Here is a 22426-nt window from a genome sequence, read left to right as displayed (position 1 = left end):
ATGACTGCTGGTTTTGGATGAAGCCCTGTGTCCTGGAGTCTGAACTGCTCTAATGACAGTTATACTACATGGCACAATGCCATAACCGTCTTCTCTCTCTTAAAAATAGTAGGAGTGTATCTAGACTGGCCGGCTACAGTGTCTCCTCTAACACACTGACCCACCTGCACACATTCCACTCCACATTCACTGAGCCCTTCTATCCAGGGTTTAGGCTAGGCTGGGTAGACTCGTCAGTGTCCCTGTGTCAGGTAGAATAGCCTCCCTGGAGGAACACCTGAGACTTCAGGGCGATCACACACGTTTTTGTGTGTGTAACATGCAGTAGATGACAAAGACAACGCAACCCCTAAACCTATATTCACATATGTGCTTTGAACCACACTAGACCTCACTGATAATGTGATGATAAATGAATGATAATCGGATTAAAGTACATACTTTTAAACAAGCAAGAGTTTTTACTATTCTTCTGTAACATTGTTTATTAGGTCCACCTGGTCCTGGACTAGGTGGACCTAATAAACAATGTTACAGAAGAATAGTAAAAACTCTTGCTTGTTTAAAAGTATGTACTTTTAAGGAGTGCTCTGCCTGACCTTTCACCCAGCTGTTACCTACTAGGATCCCTATACAGTGAGCTCCAAAAGGTACTGGGACAGTGACACATTTTAGGTTGTTTTGGCTCTGTACTCCAGCACTTTGGATATGATACAATGAATACACGGCTAAAGCTCAGACTGTCAGCTTTCATTTGAGGGTATTTTCATCCATATCGGGTGAACCGTTTTGAAATGACGGCACTTTTTGTACATAGTCCACCCATTTTAGGGGAGCAAAGGTTTTGGGTCAAATTCCATTCAAAAGTTCGGACACACCTACTCATTCAGAGGGGTTGGTTTAAATGCGGAAGACACATTTCAGTTGGACAACTGACTAGGTATCCCCCTTTTGTTCTTTTCCAAGGGTTTTTCTTTACTTTTACTATTTTCTACATTGCAGAATAATAGTGAAGACATCAAAACTATGACATAACACATATGGAATCCAAAATGACAACATATTATTTCCCATTAATTTCTATTGGATACAAAAATGATCTGAAACACAACCAAAACAAACAGCAAATTCATCCCAGAAACGTGTAGTCACAAGCTTGATGTAACCATTGCATGCTTGGAATATGGGACCAAATACTAAACTTTTGACTACTCTAACACACAAGTGAATTTGTCAAAAAAAAAATGATCCCCTAAAATAGGGGGGACTACGTACAAAAATGTTGTAATTTCTAAAATGTTCACCAGATATGGATGAAAATGAAAGCTGTCAGTCTGCACTTTAATCTCAGTCATTGTATCATTTCAAATCCCAAGTGCTGGAGTACGCCAAAACAACAAAAATGGTCAGTCTCAATACTTTTGGAGCTCACTGATTGACACTTTTCTAAAATAATTCCCTATTTCTTTTCAAATAAGTTTACTAAATAAAATGGTTCTGTGAAGTTAAGACAATTGGCATGGACAAAATCATTGGCTCCACTGTAGCTAGTACTTGGTTGCACAGCTTTTGGCAAAAATAACTGCAGACAAATGCTTCTTGTAGCCGTCAAAGAGCTTGCAGCACCTTTTTACTAGCAATTTGTCCCAGTCTTCAGCAGCAAACTGTTCTAATTCTTGAACGTTTGCGGGGTGTCCAACACCAACTGCTTTTTTCAGCTCTCGCCATAGATGTGATCTGGACTCTTCGCTGGCCACGCCATCCTTCAACAGAGACCCCGTTTTTGGACACTGGGTTGAACATTTTACTCAAACACCTTGGTAATCTGTTGTTTTCATGATGTCTTGCACATGTTCAAGGCTCCCCAGTACCAGAGACCGCAAAGAAACTCAACATTATCAAACCTCCCCTATGTTTGATGGTAGGGAGGGTGTTATTTTCTTGAATGTTTCATTTGGTCGTTGGTAGACATTGGAAGCCCCCCCCCTGCTGCTGAACTTCTCAAAAACCTACCAAAACAAGTCTAAAGTCTGTGGGAAATGTTATCTGTACCAATTAAACAAAATTAGAGCTCTTAGACAATACAGATCAGAGCAGTGTTTACAATGACCAAATGATGCATTCAATGAAAATTAATACCCTTCCCACAAACATGATTTGCTGCCTCTGGTACTGTGGGCCTTAAACGTGTGCAAGGCATCTTGAAATCAGCAGAATATCTGGTGTTGAGTCCAATGTTCAACCCTGTTTCCAAAAACGTGGGTCTTCCAGCAGGACAACCCCAAACACACATCAAAAAGTACCCAGGAATGGTTCAAGAAGAAAAGCTGGACTTCTCTAGAGTGGCCAGCCAAGAGTCCAGATGTAAATCACATTCAAAATCTATGGAGAGAGCTGAAAACAGCAGTTGGTGGAGGGCATCCCTCAAACATTGAAAAATTATAACAGTTTGCTGCTGAAGAGTGGGACAAATTGCCAGTAGTAAGGCACATCAAGCTCATTGATGTTACAAGAAACGTTAGTCTGCAGTTCTTGGCCAAAGGCTGTGCAACCAAATACTAGCTCCGGGTTGGCAATAACTTAAGTAGACAAAAATAAAATTGGTTCTGCAATGTTGGAAACCAACATTTTAGAATAGGGAATTATTTAAGAAAAGTTCAAGGGTGTCAATCTTTTTGGCTGCAACTGTATATAGGGCACTAATTTTGGTCAGTCTCATCAGGTGCAATTTATGAGTGACAGTTTGGCTAGGAAAAATTCCCTTACTGTAACCATAGTGCCAATGAGAGCAGGGATGGGAGAAGCATGGCATGGTGATTCAATAACTTTATTAACAGTCCAGGAGGCAACGACAAAAACACAGAGAAGGAAAACTTAAGATCACGGTCAGTCAGAAAGAAGGTCCATTCAACAGAGAGATGGGTCAGAGAAAGTGGCAGCACACCAACACTGTGTTAAGACATGAGAGCGAAAATAAATGCAAAAGTCACTATGTAGCGACAGATCCCTCTTTTCCTTTAGAGAAATTCACCAGGATCTGCCTCCAGAACCCCTTTCACACACACACACACAGACTAAGCTGCACACCTAGACGGAACAAAAAGCAGGACTGCTTTTGTGTGAGCGGCAGCGACGGGTAGGACTGACAAACCACAGCATTTGACACAAGTGTTTAAAACGGAGGATTTAATTCTGTACAGGTTATAGACGTAGGTTATATGTGTAAATATGAACTGAGGTTCTATAGCAGACAGTCCGCAGTGTGGGACAACTCAGACACAGCTGTATGTAGAGCACAGGGTCGTGTTCAGCAAGGTACAACGTAGCAAAAACATTCTGCTACGGAAACCAAAACAAAAGTACTTCCCTGTTTCAAATAGTTTTCTCCTGATTCGTGCCTACTGAACATGACCATGCGACCCACCATTATTCTCATCACTCTTTCTCTGACTGACCTCAGTTGAGAAGCACAGCCAGTCACTCCTTCCCTTCAGAGACAGGAAGACAAACAGGCATCATGTCGAGCTGATACACACGTTAATAAACAACATGACACACACACACACACCTCAACCAAACAGTCTATACTGTGTGAGTCATAGTGGGACCCCCACGCTGGTTGAACGTTCAAACCCCTCGCCTCTGGATGATTAGATGCATAGACTTTTATTGGGAGTTTAACCTCAATCACAGATTATCTCTATATACTCCTCCCTCTCTCCTATTGCCTCAGTAGTGTTTGTAAGTCACAGAGAGCGCGCGCACACACACACACACACGAGGCCATGTCTGAGGGAGAGCGAATAAGACAAATAGAAAAATAATTATAGAGATGGAAAAAAAACTACATTTATTTCATGTCATGTATAGTTTGTCATCTTCAGCTCTACTGGGTCTGAATCATACAAAAAGAGTTTCTACCAGGGCCGGTACACCCACAACAGCCTTTCAGTGCTAGTGTTAGACAGAACACCTACTACAATCAACAGCAACTCTCTCACACACACACACACACACACACACACACACACACACACACACACACACACACACACACACACACACACACACACACACACACACACACACACACACACACACACACACACACACACACAACCTCCATTGGCCAGTGGATCAGCTCCAGCTGTTTTAGAGCTTGACGTTTGGAATAGTAGAGTCGTATGAGGACACACACACGGAATCTGCCACGAGGCTTTGTATATGTCTCCGGCCTCTCACTGACAGAGGGGGAGGGGTTAAGTTTATTAGGTAAATAAAAGATAAAGCGCATCAAGGGGGGGGTTGAGAGGTGCCGGGTTCAGGTTTGAAGGGTCAGAAATCAGGGTCCTAGCTGAGTAGCTGGCGGATCTCCTTGTGCATGTGACACAGGAAGTCGACGTAGGAAGCTCCTCCGCTGGTGCCCTTGTCCTCACACAGGAAGTGCTTAAAGATTAGCTCCGCCTTGTCTTCCTGCTTCACCACCATCAACTACAGACACGTGTGGAGAGAGAAAGAGATGTTAACACACACACACACCTTATGCTTCTGTACTACAACCAGGGATCTCCACTTACTTTTTCTAGTTGGTGGCACACGCACATCAAATACATTTATAAAGCCCTTTTTACAGCAGCAGATGTCACAAAGTGCTTATACAGAAACCCAGCCTAAAACCTCAAAGAGCAAGCAATGCAGAAGCACATGATTTAGTCGATAATGATGATTGATAACAACGAGCCTGTCGCCCATAATGTGCCTGCATTCCTTCCAGAACCTGGCCATCAATGACTAGCCATCTTTTAACTTGTGTTCTTACATTGATTTGGATAGATTTACTGGAACAGCAAAGAAGAGACGTAAAATAAAGTGCAAAATGTATTGTGTTATTGCCATGTGTTCTTTTCTGCAAAATCCTCTTGAGGTCAGAATAAAAAATAAAAAAACGATACTTCGAAAAAAATGTAAACTAGGGAGGAGGACTGATTGTCCTCTTTTTTCTTCTTAATGTTTTCACTTTCAAATCTCACTTTAATAGAAAAACAACAAAATTGGATGTTCCAAGTCCACAACAATGCTTAAACCACATCAGGGGACCATTTTTTAGGTCTGGGGGAAAAAGCTGAGAAATGTAGCCATTTCAGTGTAGTCACCCTTTAATTCAGTGAAGTGATGTTTCTGTAGGGCCCTTGTGGCGTTCTCAAAACAAACGGTGACTGGATGATGCAAATAATCAGGAATCTGCCAGGAATACATAGGCTACTTTGTAGTTACCTTTGAATTGCTTTTCCTCCTACCAGAAAACGGTCAGGCTATCATTAGCATCGCTAACGGCTTCACAACGTAGTAGACATAGCCCCTACCTCGCACACGCAGGGTTCAACATTCATTACAATTTACTAGCGACACACCCGGGCCAGTGCCAACAAAGCTACTGGCCAGAATAAATCGAATAAATCTTACCGGAAAGCGAATGATGCGTGCATCCTTTCAATAGCCTGTGATTTTATTTTTCATTTGCCGGCTGGGCAAGTGGGTTCATACAGACATTGGCAAGTCAAAGTCAAGGACTTTTTCAAGCACTTAATTGTGACAGCTGCTGATGTAGAAAAGGGCTTTATAAATACATTTCATTCATTGATTTGTAATTTAAGGTCCTACATTTTATATTGAAATGTTGTAATAGCCTACAGATTTTTTTATATATATATATTTTTAAATAAACTCAAATTGTATGCATTCCCACTAAGAATAATGCTTGTTTCAATAGGACTTAACAGCATTATGCATTGACACTCACATTATTTTAATCTGTTAGAATAATGCGAGCATTGCCTGACTCAAAATCTAAATCTAATTAATTTGTCACCTGCACCGGACATAACAGGTGTAGACTTTACAGTGAAATGCTTACTTATGATCCCTTTCCCAACAATGCAGAGTTAAAAAGTAAGAAAAATGTGCATGTGTGTGTGAGCATATGTGGTGTGTGTGTGTGAGATGGAGTGTCAGCGTAGTATGTGTGTGGGTCAAGTCCAGTGAGTGTGTATAGACTCAGTGCAAAAATAATAAAAAGTCAATGCCAATAGTCCAGGTAGCTATTTGATTAACTGTTCAACAGTCTTATGGTTTTGGGGGTAGAAGCTGTTCAGGAGCATTTTGGTCCCAGACTTGGCCCGAGTGATGTACAGGACCGTACACACTATCCTCTGCAGTACCTTGAGATCGGATGCCAAGCAGCTGCCATACCACGCAGTGACGCAGCCAGTCAAGAAGCTTACAATGGTGCAGCTGTAGACCTTTGAGGATCTGAAGGCCCATGCCAAATCTGTTCAGCCTCCTGAGGGGGGAAGCGGCATTGTCGTGCCCTCTTCGCGACGGTGTTGGTGTGTTTGGACCATGAAAGGTCCTTAGTGATGTGGACACAGGAACTTGAAGCTCTCGACCAGCTCCCCCACAGCCGTGTCGATGTGAATGGGGTCGTGCTCGGCCCGCCGTTTCGTATAGTTCACGATCATCTATTTTGTCTGGCTGACATTAAGGGAGAGGTTGTTGTCCTGGCACCACACTGCCAGATCTCTGACTACCTCCCTATAGGCTCTCATCATCATCAATCAGGCCTCCCACCGTCGTGAATGTTGGCAAACGTAATGGTGTTTGAGTCGTGCACGGCCACGCAGTCATGGGTGAACAGGGAGTACAGGAGGAGACCAAGCACACAACCCTAAAGGGCCCCCGTGTTGAGGGTCAGCGTGGTAGATGTGTTGTTGCCTACCCTCACCACCTGGGGGCGACCCGTCAGGAAGTCCAGGATCCAGTTGCAGAGGGAGGTGCTAAGTCCCAGGGCCCTTAGCTTGAAGGACACTACGGTGTTGAAAGCTGAGTAGTCAATGAACAGCATTCTCACGTAGGTGTTCCATTTGTCCAGGTAAAAAAAGGGCAGTGTGGAGTGTAATAGACATTGCGTCATCGGTGGTTCGTGAACTGGACTGGGTCTCAGGTGTCTGGGATGATGGTGTTGATGTAAGGGATGGCAAGCCTTTCAAAACATTTCATGGCTACAGATGCGAGTGCAACTGGGCGATAGTCATCTCGACAGGTTACCTTGGTTACAGGGACTATGGTGGTCTGCTTGAAACATGTAGGTATTACAGACTGGGTCAGGGAGAAGTTGAAAATGTCAGTCAAGACACTTGCCAGCTGGTCAGCGCATGCTTTGAGTACGCATCAGGGTAATCCGTCTGTTAACCTGTTTAAAAGTTTTACTTGCATAGGCTACAGAGAGCGTGATCACACAGTCGTCCGGAACAGCTGGTGCTCTCATACATGGGTCGTTGTTGTTTGCCTCGAAGCGAGCATAAAAAAGGCATTTAGCTTGTTTGTTAGGCTCACGTCACTGGGCAGCTTGCAACATGGTTTCCCCTTTGTAATCTGTGATAGTTTGCAAGCCCTGCCACCTCCGTCGAGCATCAGAGCCGGTGTAGTACGATTCGAACTTAGTCCTGTATTGACACTTTGCCTGTTTGATGATTCAGCGTCGCTGGTACTTCCTCTGAGTTTTTGCTTGTAAGCAGGAATCAGGAGGATAGAGTTATGGTCAGATTTGCCAAATGGAGGGAAAGCTTTGTACGCATCTCTGTGTGTGGAGTAAAGGTGATATAGAGGCAAAAAAACTCTAGTTGTACAGATGACATAATGGTAGAAATTAGTTAAGAGATTTCAGTTGTCATGCATTAAATAGACAGCTTTATCCAAACAAACACACGTATGAAGTGTGTCCATGTGGTAGTTAGTCTCACAAAAGGTGTAATGCGTTCCAATTAAAAATGTGTGTGTTGCACTGCCAAGTCAAACGGTTGCAACGTGACTGTTTAGGTCGCAGTATTGAACCCTGACAAGACAGAAATAGAGATGGAAAGATACAGAGCGGGAAGAAAGAGAAGAGAGAGACAGAGACAAAGAGAGGTAGTGGAGTCTGACCTTCATGTATCGTGACCGTTGTGATCTGAAGGAGTCGATGATCTCTCGGAGTCTCTGGGAGAACGGGTTTTCCAGCTCCGGCAGACTCGTCTGGAACACAACACACACATTTAGGAGACACTCACACACTTAAAATCAAGACAATGATTTGTAAGAAGTTGAAGTCTGTGTGTCTCACCATGTTGGGGTCTATCTGGCTGAAGGTGGGCGTTCCAAAGATGTTGCTAAGCAGCTCCTGCTGAGCATTGGCTCCCACCCACAGGAAGAGGTGGAGCCCTGTCTCCAGGAGGTAGACTCCGCCCTTCGACAGGCGCTCCTCTGAGTTACGCACGGCCATTGGCAATGACCCTCCATCCAACTTCACCTGAGATGGAAAGGTACTTGATTGACACACGATTTAACAAACTGATTTCACATTGATGTAATATGTTCTTACATGTTTGCTTCAGCAAAGTAAGATGATGCCTTGTCATGCCAAATGAGGCTGATTGAAGTGAATCGAGAGACAGAAAGAGAGCGAGTTGGAGAGCAGGGTCTCTCACCAGGGGCAGTAGGCGGGGATAGAAGAAGATGTGGCTCTCTGATACGTCCATACAGCTGAGCAGCTGTCTCAGGTAGGCTCTGTCGTCCAATGAGATGTCAGCTCCCGGCTGCAGCACGTCGCTCTTCAACACACAGTTCAGATAGACCGGCAGCAGCTTCATACACTCTGGTAGGATCAGCTACAACAGGAGAGAGGGGAAGGGATTGAGTGTGTACGTTTTTGGGGTGTGTGTGGGGGGGTTGATGTGTGTGAGAGACTGACCGATCTAACTGGCATAGGAGGTGCAGTGTGTGGGTGGTAATGGGGTGAATGTATAGTGTTTGTATGTGTACAGTGTTTGTGAATGGTGTCGGGGGGTAATGTGTGTATGGGGTGTGTGTCACTGACTTGTCCAATAGGGGGTGTATGTGTGAGTGACTGACCTGTCCGGCAGACGAGGGGCTGGCACAGTTCTTGCGGTAGCAGGCCAGAATCTGGGCACACTGGTTCACCATGGTGTCTCTCACCGTCTTGGTGGGGGTGTTCAATATGCTGCGGTACGCTACACACAGACACAGAGAAAAGCCCTTAAGTTGGTTTGAATCCTACTGGTATCAATCACATCTACAGTATCTCACATCTAAAGTAGATGTAGGTGATTGGACCCCTGCTGATCTTTATACATTCTTTCTCTTAGTAACGTGATCTCGAAACACACTACACAATTTCACGGCTATATAGACGGAGGCATAGGGGGATAGACGGATAGTGAGCGTGGGATACTGACCATACTTGGAGAAGAAGTTGATGATTGTGTCCGTCTCGCAGTTCCGGTAGAGGTCGGCGAGCTGGGAGCAGCAGTTGACCGCCATGTTGTGGACTCGCAGACGCCGCTGACCACTGCAGCTGGTGTACAACACCGCGCACTGCATGAGCGCCCCGGTGTCCTCGCTGAGCTTGTCGTCGTGGCGGAATTCCACGGTCACGGTCTTGTCACAGTCCAGCCCTGCCAGCTCCACGTCTGTCGTATTGCTCATAAAGAACGAGCCGAAGAAATCTGTCGCTCTGATACCTGGAGGAGAGGATGTTATGACGGCAGTGAATAACACCACTAGGTGAAGAGTGAGCGTGCAGACAGACGGCAATACAAATTGTTCCAGAGAAACACAGAATAAGTTATCTTCATCATAGAAATGCCACCAAAAATTATTTCATGAAATTCACCAAACAATATTTTGAAAGAGGAAGCAAAGTACTTTAAGCATACGTTCTCTTTTCAGTCTCCTCCATCTCCACTAAACAAAGGTAACTGTATCGATTTTGTTTCTTCTATTAACAATGTAAAATGTACAAATGTACAGAAAGACTCATGTGAAGACCAAATTACAGAGGAGGAACTTCTTGATGCAATTAAAGCCTTTAAGTCTGGGGCTGGATGGCATTCCAGTGGAGGTATACCAATCCTTTGTTGATGTACTCAGAGGACCGTTGTAAGCATGTTTTAACCACTCCTATAAAAAGAGTAGATTATCAGATATTCAACAGGGTCTGATTTCATTATTACTGAAACAAGAACCAAGTGGTAAATATAAAGACTTGGAGGCCCCTTACACTTCAGTGTTGTGACTAAGGCTGTTGCGGTGACCGTACTACCGCCACATCGGCGGTCACGAGTCATGAAGGCAGTCAAATTCCACGTGACCGTTTAGTCACGATAATTAGGCTTCTCCAAGCTCTGATGCTGGCTGCTGGTCATTAGTAGCCTACCAAAACAAGCTAGCGCTCCATTGTCCCTCTAGTCACTGACATCAATGCAAAATCTAATCAAACACTTACTGAGATCCCGTCTCTATTCAATAGAAGATCCCATCAGTTTTCTATAGGCTTGGCCTACTATATTTATTTCTCAACTTTCCTAATAATAAGCACATTGCTTCTTTTACAACAGGGGTATTAGCCTACCTGGCTGGCATGAAAATGAACCATGGGAAAAGCTTCCTCCATTCGCTATTTAAGTGCATAGATGACATGTATTTTCCCCCCTTTATAATAAAAGCATCACATAGATAATTGCATTTGCGGTCACTTTAGATAATGGGTTATAGCCTACTACCATGTGTGCATTGCTGTGCTTATAATGTGAAGAAATAGCCTAATAGTTTATCAACATTTTAAGCTAAACGTTCTGATCTGTTGCATCAGCCACATTGCATAAAAAAAGTTTTGATTCTAGTGGTTGTATTAATTTGGGCTCTATTGCAACCCACAACGGTTCCAGACTATGTTTGGAATATTTATTTCTCGCATAGAATGTCGACTTTTGTACTATGGGGGACAGTAGATTGACATGCTGTTCGTTAGGCCTACTCATCAAGTTGTCTAACGAAAAGAAAATGTGGACAGTTCTTCCAATATCTTCAATATGCACCTCGGAATTGGATAAGGAAGCATGCAGTTGCGTCCCCGATGTGTCGGTCTTCACTTGTAGCCTGTGAGAAAGACCCGATCACGTGATGGATAGCCATATGAGTGAGAGGTGATTCGGTGCGCATTGAGAAGGGCACAACACAAAAGGTATGGATTTTTTAAGGGTGCATTGCAGCCACACAATGGGGATGCCGCCGTGAAATTCTAGGTATTATCAAGTGCTTGTCAAATTGTGAATGAGTGACTGGTGTGTACAGCCGGCGAAAAAAAAAAGAAAAAAAAAAGAGCTCATTTAGTTGTTTGGAGAACAACTAAAGTTACATTAACTAAATTAAGCATATACGAATAACTATTTATTTGTTAACGCTCAACACGGAATAGCCGCATGTGCGCACTCAAAATCGTTTGGAGAAAATATCCTTTCTATGTTACTCAGCTTTGTTCAATTGTATTCTTCCTACTATAAAAGAAAGCCACAGAATTCTAAGCAAATCTTGTCTGCTAAATGAACTAGTGTAGCCCACAGCCATATGACATAGCCAGATCAGTGCCTAACAATTCAGAGTATGCTATTCTGTTCTTCTGAAATAGACTACATTTTCTTCATATCATGCTTCTTTAGACCTGTCTGTAATAAATACTGGATATATTGTGATGGTGTAGGCTATATTACATGGATATATTAGACTTTTTAACATGTAGATGTTCCAAAAGGTCTGCATGAGTGGCTTGTAGGCTGTGCGTGGAAGCCAGGAGATGATAAATGTGTGTTAATTAACGGTCAATTACCGCGAGACCGACAGTTACTTGCTAGACAATCCACGGCTGACGAAATTGTAACCGCCACACCCCTAGTTGTGATGCAAAGAATTCTGGCAAAACGCATATAATTAAAAAAGGGTATTGTCAGATATCTATTCTAATCAGACAGGTTTTTTACACAGATGATACATTGGAGATAATATAAGACTGGAAACAATAGGACACTATGAAAAATCTGGGAAACCAGGCCTGGTATTCATAGGGGACTTTGAAAAGGCTTTTGATAAACTACGACTGGAATTTATATATAAAAATGCCTGGTATATTTAAGTTTTGGAGAATCTCATACAAATGGGTTAAAGTTATGTATAGTTACCCCAGGTGTAAAATAGTAAATAATGGCTACATCTCAGAAAGTATTAAACTGTCAAGAAGAGTAGTGCAAGGTTTTCCACTAATCAGCATATCCATTTATTATGGCCATCGAAATGTTAGCTATTAAAAACAAAAAGGTGTCATCGTACGCTGATGAGTCATGTTCTCTTTTAAATCCACAATTTGGATCCCTCCACAGCATCATAGAGGATCTAGATACTGTTCTAACCTCTGGGTTACAACCAAATTATGATAGTGTACTATATTATATATTGGATCTTAAAAAAAAGTTTGTAAAAAATTTAACATTTGGAACGGCAAGCTAGATATATTTAAAATTGGCCTATTAATATAACAAATATGAATTCAGAGGGCAGAAATGATTTAATATTAAAGCATTAGATCTCTAAAGGTGTCAGTCATACAGAAGGTATACTTAAACCCAACTGGTTCTCTAGCCGATTAGTAAGAATGTCTAACCCCTTGTTCAAGAATGGCCTTTTTCCTTTTTATTCAGATTACAACCTCTCACATTTGGTTATTTGAAAATGAAATCATCTCCAATATAGCTATTTTCAGTTTAGTCCACCAAATAATACAATATATTATGGTTAAACTCAAACATACTAATTGATAATATATATAATTTTTTTTTACAAAAAGGTATAATCTTTGTAAATTATATAATAAATAGGACTGGTGGAGTTATCACATGCAGTTAACACAAATATATATAGAAATGTCTGCTCAACCCAAAATTACTACCAACTAATTGCAGCATTACTGCAAAATGGAAGAGGAAAGGGGAAAGGGTAAAAACACAAAGAACTTGTCTGTCGGCTCTGCATTTAAAAAAAAAAAAAAAATGTTGGTCTTTAAGACAAAAAAAATGTAAGGACCAAAAAAATGGACAGCTCTGCCATATAGATCGCAAAATAGTTGGGAAGGGATTTGACGTACCAATTCCATGGAACATGGTTTAAGAGCTGATACACAAAACACCGGATTCAAAAAACAGAATTTGTCAAATTAAATTATACAAAATTCTTGCAACCAACAGAATGTTATATATATGGGGAATACAATCTTCCCACCTCTGCAGATCTTGCTGCGAAAAGAATCCTTAGATCATTTGTTTTGGTACTGTCCATATGTAGCTTCTTTGTGGTCGCGGGTTCAGGAATGGCTGAAGAATTGCAACACTTATATGGAGCTAACTCTGTAAATAGCACTGCTGGGTGATTTGAAAAGTCAATCGATCAATAATACTTCTAGCAAAAATGTTTCTTTAAACGTACTTTTGTGAAACATCACGGCACAGTTGAAAAATATTTGGCAAATAGAAACTGGAAGGTGATCAGAAATATATGGGAGGGATTGAGTGGAGCCGAAGGGTGGGACTAAAAACAAGATAACTATTGTAAAATGTACTGGGTACGTAAAATGTATATAGGTTCAGAACCTTTATGAAACAGCACAGTAAAAAATATATTGCAAATATAAATCAAAACGAGATGTTCTTCAGCGATGGGAGGGATTGAGGGTAGTTGAAGGATAAAAGATTATAAAAAAAGAACTATTACATTGTGTCCGTAAAACATATATAGTATGGATAACCTGGAAGTTGAAGCCTAAGTGTTGTCCATTAGTTTACTCAAATTAGGGGAAGGGTTGTAGGGTTAAAAGAACATAAAGGGGGGGGGGGGAAGTGTGTGTGTATGTGTGTACACACGAAAGTATTCAGACCCCATAATAAATGTGAAACAAGTTAGGTTACAGCTGATCTGGCCCCCCACCCCCCCCAAAAAAATTGTGAGTGTGTGAGACTGTGCGAGCGAAAGAGAGCAAGTGAGAGAGAGCAAGACACTTACCTGTGCTGGTTCGGACCCTCATGACAGCATCGAAGCCCATCGGCTTCTGAACGTCTCGCCGCAGATCATTCAGGAACCGCTCACGGTCCGTCTCGGCCTGACAAACCACACAGACAGTGAGTGAAGGCAGGTAACAGGTGGACGTGGTTACACCCAAACGAGCCCCGCCGCGTTGCATGCACGAGCGTTGTAAAATAAAATGTATTCAAATGTTATTCAATCATTTCATCCACACCGCTCGTGCGCGTCAAGAACGTAGCCTTGTGGTAAAATAGAACTGCAAGTCCCACCTCTCCCATCTAATCATTGGTTTTCAGGAGCATACAAACCTACTTGGGTATTTGAAAGATGAACAAGGAGTGATTAAATCGTAGATATCTTAGGGCTGCGGCGGTCACGAAATTTTGTCAGCCGGTTATTGTCTCGAAAATGACTGCCGGTCTCATGGTAATTGACCATTAATTAACATAAACACATTTAGCATCTCCAGGCCTCCATGTACACAAGCTGGTGATGCACGCCTTTGGAAATCTACATAAAAGTCCATCACAATAAATCCATGTATTTTAGGCACGTCTAAAGAAACATGATATTTTTCCATATTCCGGAGCGAGTGCGCATATGAAGTGCCTATGTTGACCATAAAAGTGATGATTTGAAACAGGTACTATACGCTAGATTGAGTTGTGAATGATACAAACTAGAGGTCGACCGATTAAATCGTCATGGCCGAATTCAAGTTGACAACAAATCGGTAAAATCGGCCTTTTGGACACCGATTATGGCCGATTATATTGCAATCCACGGGGAAATTGCGTGGCAGGCTGACCACCTGTTAACGCAAGTGCAGCATCAAAAGGCCCTTGTGGCTGCAAGGAGCCAAGGTAAGTTGCTAGCTAGCATTAAACTTATATTATAAAAAACCATCAATCTTCACATAATCACTAGTTAACTACACATGGTTGATATTACTAGGTTAACTAGCTTGTCCTGCGTTGCATATAATCAATGCGGTGCCTGTTAATTTATCATCGAATCATAGTCTACTTCAACTTCGCCAAACGGGTGATGATTTAACAAAAAGGGCATTCGCGGAAAAAGCACAATCGTACCCAACCATAAACATCAACACCTTTCTTAAAATCAATATACAGAAGTATATATTTTTTAAAACCTGCATATTTAGTTAAAAGAAATTCATGTTAGCAGACAATATTAACTAGGGAAATTGTGTCACTTCTCTTGCGTTCAGTGCAAGCAGAGTCAGGGTATATGGAACAGTTTGGGCCGCCTGGCTCGTTGTGAACTGTGAACTAATTTGCCAGAATTTTACATAATTATGACATAACATTGCACAACCTTCAATGTAACAGCAATATTTTGACTTAGGGTTGCCACACGCTAGATAAAATACGTAACAGATCCGTATTTCACTAAAAGAATAAACGTTTTGTTTTCGAAATGATAGTTTCCGGATTTGACTATATTAAATGGATAAAAGGCTCGTATTTCTGTGTTTATTATATTATAATTAAGTATGATTTGATAGAGCAGTGTGATTGAGCGGTGGTAGGCGGCAGCAGGCTCGTAAGCATTCATTCAAACTTTACTGCGTTTGCCAGCAGCTCTTAGTAATGCTTGCTTCACAGCGCTGTTTATGACTTCAAGCCTATCAACTCCTGAGATTAGGCTGGCAATACTAAAGTGCCTATTAGAACATCCAATAGTCAAAGGTATATGAAATACAAATGGTAGAGAGAGAAATAGTCGCCGCGTCATAATTCCCATAATAACTACAACCTAAAACTTATTAACTGGGAATATTGAACCACCAGCTTTCATATGTTCAGAGCAAGGAACTTAAACGTTAGCTTTTCTACATGGCACATTGCACTTTTACTTTCTCCTCCAACACTGTGTTTTTGCATTATTTAAACCAGATTGAGCATGTTTCATTATTTATGAGACTAAATAGATTTTATGTATTATATTAAGTTAAAATAAAAGTGTTCATTCGGTATTGTTGTAATTGTCATTATTACAAATGTATATATTTTTTTTTAAGCCGGTATCGGCTATTAGTCGATACCGATTATTGGAGGACCAATAATCGGTATCGACTAATAGCCGATACCGGCTTAAAAAAAAATATCGGCGTTGAAATATCATGATCGGTCACCCTCTACAAACCTTAGAATGTCTTAGAAACCAAAACATATACTTATGGGCTGCATGCTGCAACAATAGACTATTGACAAAAAAGCTTGCGCTCAGTTCCTTGACTCAGACTGCAAACGCTGTTCTCTCAAGTGATCATATTTTCACCCAACAGACTATTCTCAAATGTAATCTTGTCTTTACTAATATGTAACATTTGTTTCAATTTAGAAAAGCCAAATGATCAAAATGGGCAGGAACGGGGCAGGGGGAAAATGTCATCTGTATGCACTGGAATAGCAAAATGGAGGCTGCTTTCATGCAGTTGGATACTCTGGTTTTATGGCGGAGCAGCTGAGAAATAGAGTAGCAGCTGGGATCCTCTTTTAGTAGCAACCATCAAAACTCTGCTCTCACACAGGATTGCATATAGAAATGTCTGGGCTTATAAGAAAACTTATTTCACTTCACGCATCGACCACTGTTTGAGGAGCCTGCAGCCTCTCGCTGCGTGACAGGTGATATACCGCACAAAATCTGTATGCCAAGGGCTCTCCAACCATGTTCCTGAAGCCATCCAGTGCTTAAATTTGGGAAACCAACTGAAATCTGTTCGGAAGCATCAATAGTAACATGTTTTCACAACGAAACATAAATAAACTGCTGCCAGGCCCTCTCTCTGCACGCTCGAGAAAGGAATGAAGGAAAGAGGAGATGCAAATGAACGGAGGTTCTGTATAGCTGAAGGTAGTCAGCCTATTAATTATGAAAATATAAAAATGCCCTATTACTAGGCTATTCAAAACCAAATTATTGTAGGCTAACTCTGTAAGCTGCCCTGCATAATCAATGAACCAACAGCATCGCCTAGGCCTATATGTTCTCTCCCAGACTTATGGATAAAACGTTTTGAGTGTAGCATAAGGTAACCAGTCCATCCAGTATGCATAATAAGTCAGATTTCTAGAATTTGTTTAATTTGAGTATAGGCTAGACCAATTTGTTTTACATGTTTTTCCGCCATGTGTAATATGCAGTAGGCCATTAGGCAATGGACATATACATTGCATTCAGAAAGTATTCAGACCACGTTTTACAGCCTTATTCTAAAATACTTTCTAAAACTTGATTGGAACAATTAAAAAACGTCAAGGATGATCAATGGAAACAGGATGCCCCTGAGCTCAACTTCAAGTCTCATAGCAAAGGGTCTGAAAACGTACGTAAATAAGGTATATTATTTTTTATAACTTGGTAAAAAGATCTAAAAAAACGGTTTTTGCTTTGTCATTATGGGATATTGTGTGTAGATTGGTGAGGATTATTATACTATTTAAAAAAAAAATCTATTTATCTATTTAAGAATAAGGCTGTAACGTAACAAAATGTGGGAAAAGGGGTCTGAATACTTTCCGAACGCATTGAATTGCATAACTGCACAATCATTATTTTAATGAAGACAAAAAAATAAGTGGGCTTGGGCTCATATAGGCCTAAAGCTCTAATATGCATACGGCTCTAAACGTCTTGAACGCTTTGAAATAATCATCACCTCAGAAAGCATCGTCCATTTAGTTGTGTTTGGCTTTGAAACATCCACAACGACCATGTTGTTCGATCAGTTTCAACCCGTTGAACTATTTACTTCAATTTGATAAATCACAGTGAGGTCAAAAGAATGTAGCCTGAGTTTTAAAAGCATGATAGCATTTGCATTGATGTCAGAGTGGTTAGCGGGACAATAGAGCCCTGAGTACCAAACCATTAGCTGGTCGTTACCAACACATGTCCAGAGTGCAAAAATACCGTGATTTTACAGGTAACATGATTTTAATTATATATTTTTTATATCTATCCAATTGGATATCACAATAACCTTTTTTTTTACCCCTTTTTCTCCCCAATTTTGTGATATCCAATTGGTAGTTACAGAGCAGGTCGAGAGCCATGCGTCCTCCGAAACACGACCCTGCCAAGCCGCACTGCTTCTTGACACACTGCTCGCTAAATCCGTAAAAATCAGCCACACCAATGTGTTGGAGGAAACACTGTACAACTGGCGGCCATAATCCCTGTGAATGTGCCCAGCCCGGCACAAGGGGTCGCTAGAGAGCGATGGGACAAGGACATCCCGGCCGGCCAAACCCTCCCCTAACCCGGACGATGCTGGGCCAGTTGTGTGCTGCCTCGTGAGTCTCCCGGTCGCGGCCGGCTGCAACACAGCCTGGGATCGAACCCGGGTCTGTAATGAAGCCTCAAGCACTGCGAGGCCCAAGTCACGTGGAATTTGACTGTGGTCATGACTGCCGGTGTGGCAGTAACTGTCACCACAACAGCCCCGACAGACAACTAACTAAAAACTAACCGGGGTTCGCCTTTTATCTGTGGATTAACACTAGAAGCTCAGAGAGCATCATTGAGGTTAAGAATTTCACTTTTGAATTACTCAAATTTTCAAAGTCATGTCTCCCCCATGCTTGACTTTTCCTAAATAAGTTGATTCAACACGGTTGTTGCTAGATTTCCAATAACACAGAGTTGTGTTCTAAGCAGTTTTAGGAGGACATAGCCATTTCCCCCCCTGCCTGCCCTTCACCCCGATAGTTGGCTGCCATCTGTCAATGGCCCATTGAAACTAAACTATATAGAAACTAATTTCACACATAGGCCTATAATAGATGTAGCCTAAAGACGAGATTACATTGACAATCGGATGCGTGACATTATCTTCAATTGCTTTGTTAAAACCTCACCCTTTCCCCCCAATTTTCACCTAAAATGACCCACATCCCAAATCTAACTGCCTGTTGCTCAGGACCCGAAGCAAGGATGTGCATATTCTTGGTACCATCCATCAACCAAGAGAGAGGTGTTTCTCACCTGGAAGTAGGTGTATTTGTAGACGGAACCCCCGGTGGAGACGGGCACCACGCCAAGCGTTGCCACGTCCACGTACTGGTTGGGAAACAGGAAGAGGTCCACACAGCAGCCCTGTGCTACACACTCCTTAGAGAGGTTACTATAGAAACCAGACTGGGGCTGGAACAGAGACTGGAGAGAGAGAGAGACGCATAGACCGAGTCAATGACCCAACCAATAGCAGATAGAACACTTTCTCCAGAATGAGGGTTCTTTATGTGTTCAGTGTCTAATTGCAACAGTATCTGCCACACAGTTACCATATCAGTTTATCTTGTCCTTGTTAGTGTGTGTGTGTGAGAGAATACATATGTATGAGTGTATCAGTGTGTTTGTGTGTACCTTCTCCTTGTCTGTTCCCACTAGTTTCTTGTCCTCTCTATTCTTCAGTTTCCCAGGAGCCTCAGCGATGGGCAGAGTGGAGTGGAACACAAATAGCTTCCCAGCACAGTCTGCAGCCTTCAGTGCCTCCAGTCCTGCCTGGATGACTGGTCCAAACACTGTCTCAGTCTCCCTGGTGTCTGCAAACATCTCCGGAATCTGGTCTAGCAAACTGACACACACACACACACACCAAATGAGTCTACACATCTTAAACCAGTTGCGAAGTCTGGACAGATGAGACGTCTGCTTTAATACATGTGATGAATATAAATGTTAATGGGTGTATACTAAGGCTCCAGACAGTGACCTGTTGCTTGGCTGTGTGATTAAATAAAATGTGATATTTCTCAATCTTGCTATTTTTTGGGGAGGCTTAAGCCATGATTTGGTCAAACAGTAAAGTGTATTATCCTGATTCATCTAATGAAAGTTCATGCCCTGCGGCTGCCCCCCTGCCTCGTTTTGCTGACGCTGTGACGAGCGAACCACTCTCCCTGCCTTTCCCGGGAGAAAATAAAAGAAGCATTCTGATTGTAAAACATTTCAAAATCCAATTGCAGAGTAAAACACAGCTATCCTGTGTAACGCTGTAGAGAGGAGGTTCTGAGCTTTATGTAGGTACACTTCCTCAACTTTGACTATTGAGCTAAATAGCAACTATTTTACAACCCTGATATTTGATGTGGCTTTGAGATCAGCCATTGCATTTGCACAGGTATTTGGTAGTAGGCTACAACTGCAGTTTTTTATTTTAGGACATTACATTTGCTGTTAGATTAACATATGGCTACTAGCAGTGGGTTTTACACTTCGAGTTAGCGATCTAGAAAATGTGTTTTGAGTTTCCACTTAGGTGGTGAATTAGCCCCCCCCCCCAAAAGTAACCAATGATATTAGTGCACATAAAGATGTAGGCAAATTCATCTCTATTGAAACTATTTTAACAGTAAAATATAACAATAGCCTAATTGTCAACCCGAAAGTCATGACAACCACTGTAATAGGATGCGCATAAAAATATTTTGAATCACAACATGTTAGAAGAAACAACTTATTTCTTAAATACCATCTCAGTTGTTGATTACAGTCCTTAATAAAGCACTGAATTATAAGATCTTTATAAGATGATTCATGTAATGGAATAAGTTAATATTCAGTTAAGAGTAATTTACACAATGCTTAGCATATTCAAATAGGTTTTCCCTTTACGTAATACACATGATTTCCAGTGTTCTATTTGAGACGATCATTTGTGTACAGGTTCATGGCCACTTATAACATTCAGTTTACTGTCTGATTGTTGTCATATCTGTTGACAGTGATTGACTCCAGACCGGAGGTACAAGGACCCGGGGACACAATGTTATTGTATTCTATAGCTACTGATATTGTGACTTCCTACCGTTCCTACTTTTTTACAGAGCATTGGTGCTGTGAGATTAGACCACAGGCTGGTGCCACGACAGGAACCTTAGTCTGGAGGCCTGGTGTAGATGTATGTGTTGCTTACCTCTCGATGACCATCCGGCTGTCGTTGACGCTGACCAGGAAGCCGTCGAGCAGAGGGAGGAACATGTCACTGACGTCACTGACCACCATCATCTGGGGCTGGGCCAGGCTGGACTTGACGTTGTAGAAGTGTAACACCTTGTTGTAGGTCACAAAACCCACACGCACCACAGAGTCTTCCTCTGGGTTCTCCCTGGAGGGTGAGTGGGGGAGGGGGGAGAGCAAATGTCATTAATTAGCTAGTGGGTGTGAGTTTACATGGGTGAATAGTGTGTGTGTGTGTGTATGTACCTGGGCAGGTAGTCCAGTAGAGTCTTGAGCTCCTGACAAACGATGTTAACCATGCCGCTCTTCACTGCATTGTAAGACACATCGATGAAGAAGATGAACGACGGGGGCTGGGGGAGCTTATTGTTCTGAGAGAGAGAAAGGAGGAGAGCGCGAGAGAGCGAGCGTGAAAGAGAGAAGTATTTAGACGAAACAGTTGGCACGTTACATAACGGCACAGCTTTTCTTTGGTCGAGAATCTCTGCTATGTGCCAAACCTGGTCATTGTCACAAGACAGAATCTGGCTCATGAAAATCTCCTGGTCCAAAATAGAGCAACGCTACGGGCCTCCAGTCTTTTCTAAATGCAGACACCTTACCTTACAGTAGTCGACGGTGGCCACAAACTCGTAGCTGCCCTGAGAGAGCTCTGGCCGATCGTAGCAGTCCACCCTCTTCCCTGTGTGGTCCAGATGCTGGAAGTAGTGGGGAGGCACTATGGGAGAGAGAAAGAGGGAGTGTTATAACAAAAAATAACATTGACGTCAGACACACACAATATCACCCGCGCACACATACCCTCTGTGACACAGCTGCAGAAGCCACACTGGAAGCGGCGCCCGGCCTCGATGAACTGCATGTAGGGACACATGTAGGCCTTACAGCGGTTACAGCGGATAGGACCGCCTTCCCCATGGTCCACAATGTACGGAGGGGTCTGAGAGACAGAGGGGGGGGGGGTCTGTTTAGCATCGTATACCGTAGTTCAAACCCAGAAACGGCAGAGACCTCCAATTCTTGCGAAAAATTAACACATACGAGAGAGAGAGAGCGAGCAAGAGGTAAGAGGAGTGTTTTGAGAGGAGAATAGACCAGAGGAGATTAAGGGGGGTGGTGTGTGTGTCTCACCTCGTCGGGGGGCAGCATGGCCAGGGGTTTGATTACAGCGGCCAAGGGGACTTGGGACTGTTTGGCCATGTCGGCGGTGCAGGGCATGTTGTAGGCTGTACAGCGGATGAACCGCGGGCTGGCATTGCCCTGGTCTTTCACCTGGAAGTTGGTGGTGACCAGGGGTGGAGCCTGACCTTTGACCCCAGTGGTGAACGGCTCACTGCTCTTGTTGACCCGGTCATCCTCAATCACCTGAATCTGAGGTAGAAAGAGAAAGCGAGTTTTACAGACACACTAATGTTAATTTGACAGAGGGTGGAGTATAAAAGACATGCGGGGGAAGAATCTATCCACCACACAC

General features: G+C 42.5%; 1 protein-coding gene across 4 annotated transcripts in view; it reads right to left on the bottom strand.

Moving 5' to 3' along the window:
• Positions 1–2809: 2809 nt before the first annotated feature.
• LOC139580879 (protein transport protein Sec24C-like) overlaps positions 2810–22426 on the bottom strand; it is a 32682-nt gene continuing 13065 nt past the window's right edge. For all 4 annotated transcript variants that reach the window (XM_071409993.1, XM_071409996.1, XM_071409995.1 and 1 more), the window contains 14 exons: positions 22084–22323; positions 21754–21892; positions 21555–21670; positions 21199–21323; positions 20909–21100; positions 19357–19567; positions 18976–19146; positions 13939–14035; positions 9291–9575; positions 8947–9065; positions 8523–8702; positions 8159–8344; positions 7981–8070; positions 2810–4491 (listed from right to left, as the gene is read on the bottom strand). In XM_071409993.1, coding sequence (XP_071266094.1) covers positions 4351–4491; positions 7981–8070; positions 8159–8344; positions 8523–8702; positions 8947–9065; positions 9291–9575; positions 13939–14035; positions 18976–19146; positions 19357–19567; positions 20909–21100; positions 21199–21323; positions 21555–21670; positions 21754–21892; positions 22084–22323 — 2292 coding nt within the window. In that variant the 3' untranslated portion in view covers positions 2810–4350. The remainder of the gene's footprint in view (positions 4492–7980; positions 8071–8158; positions 8345–8522; positions 8703–8946; positions 9066–9290; positions 9576–13938; positions 14036–18975; positions 19147–19356; positions 19568–20908; positions 21101–21198; positions 21324–21554; positions 21671–21753; positions 21893–22083; positions 22324–22426) is intronic.

Source organism: Salvelinus alpinus, chromosome 7, assembly GCF_045679555.1.
Source record: "Salvelinus alpinus chromosome 7, SLU_Salpinus.1, whole genome shotgun sequence".
Lineage (NCBI taxonomy): Eukaryota > Metazoa > Chordata > Actinopteri > Salmoniformes > Salmonidae > Salvelinus > Salvelinus alpinus.
Note: the sequence above shows the minus strand (reverse complement) of the source record. Positions and strands in the feature narration are given on the sequence as shown.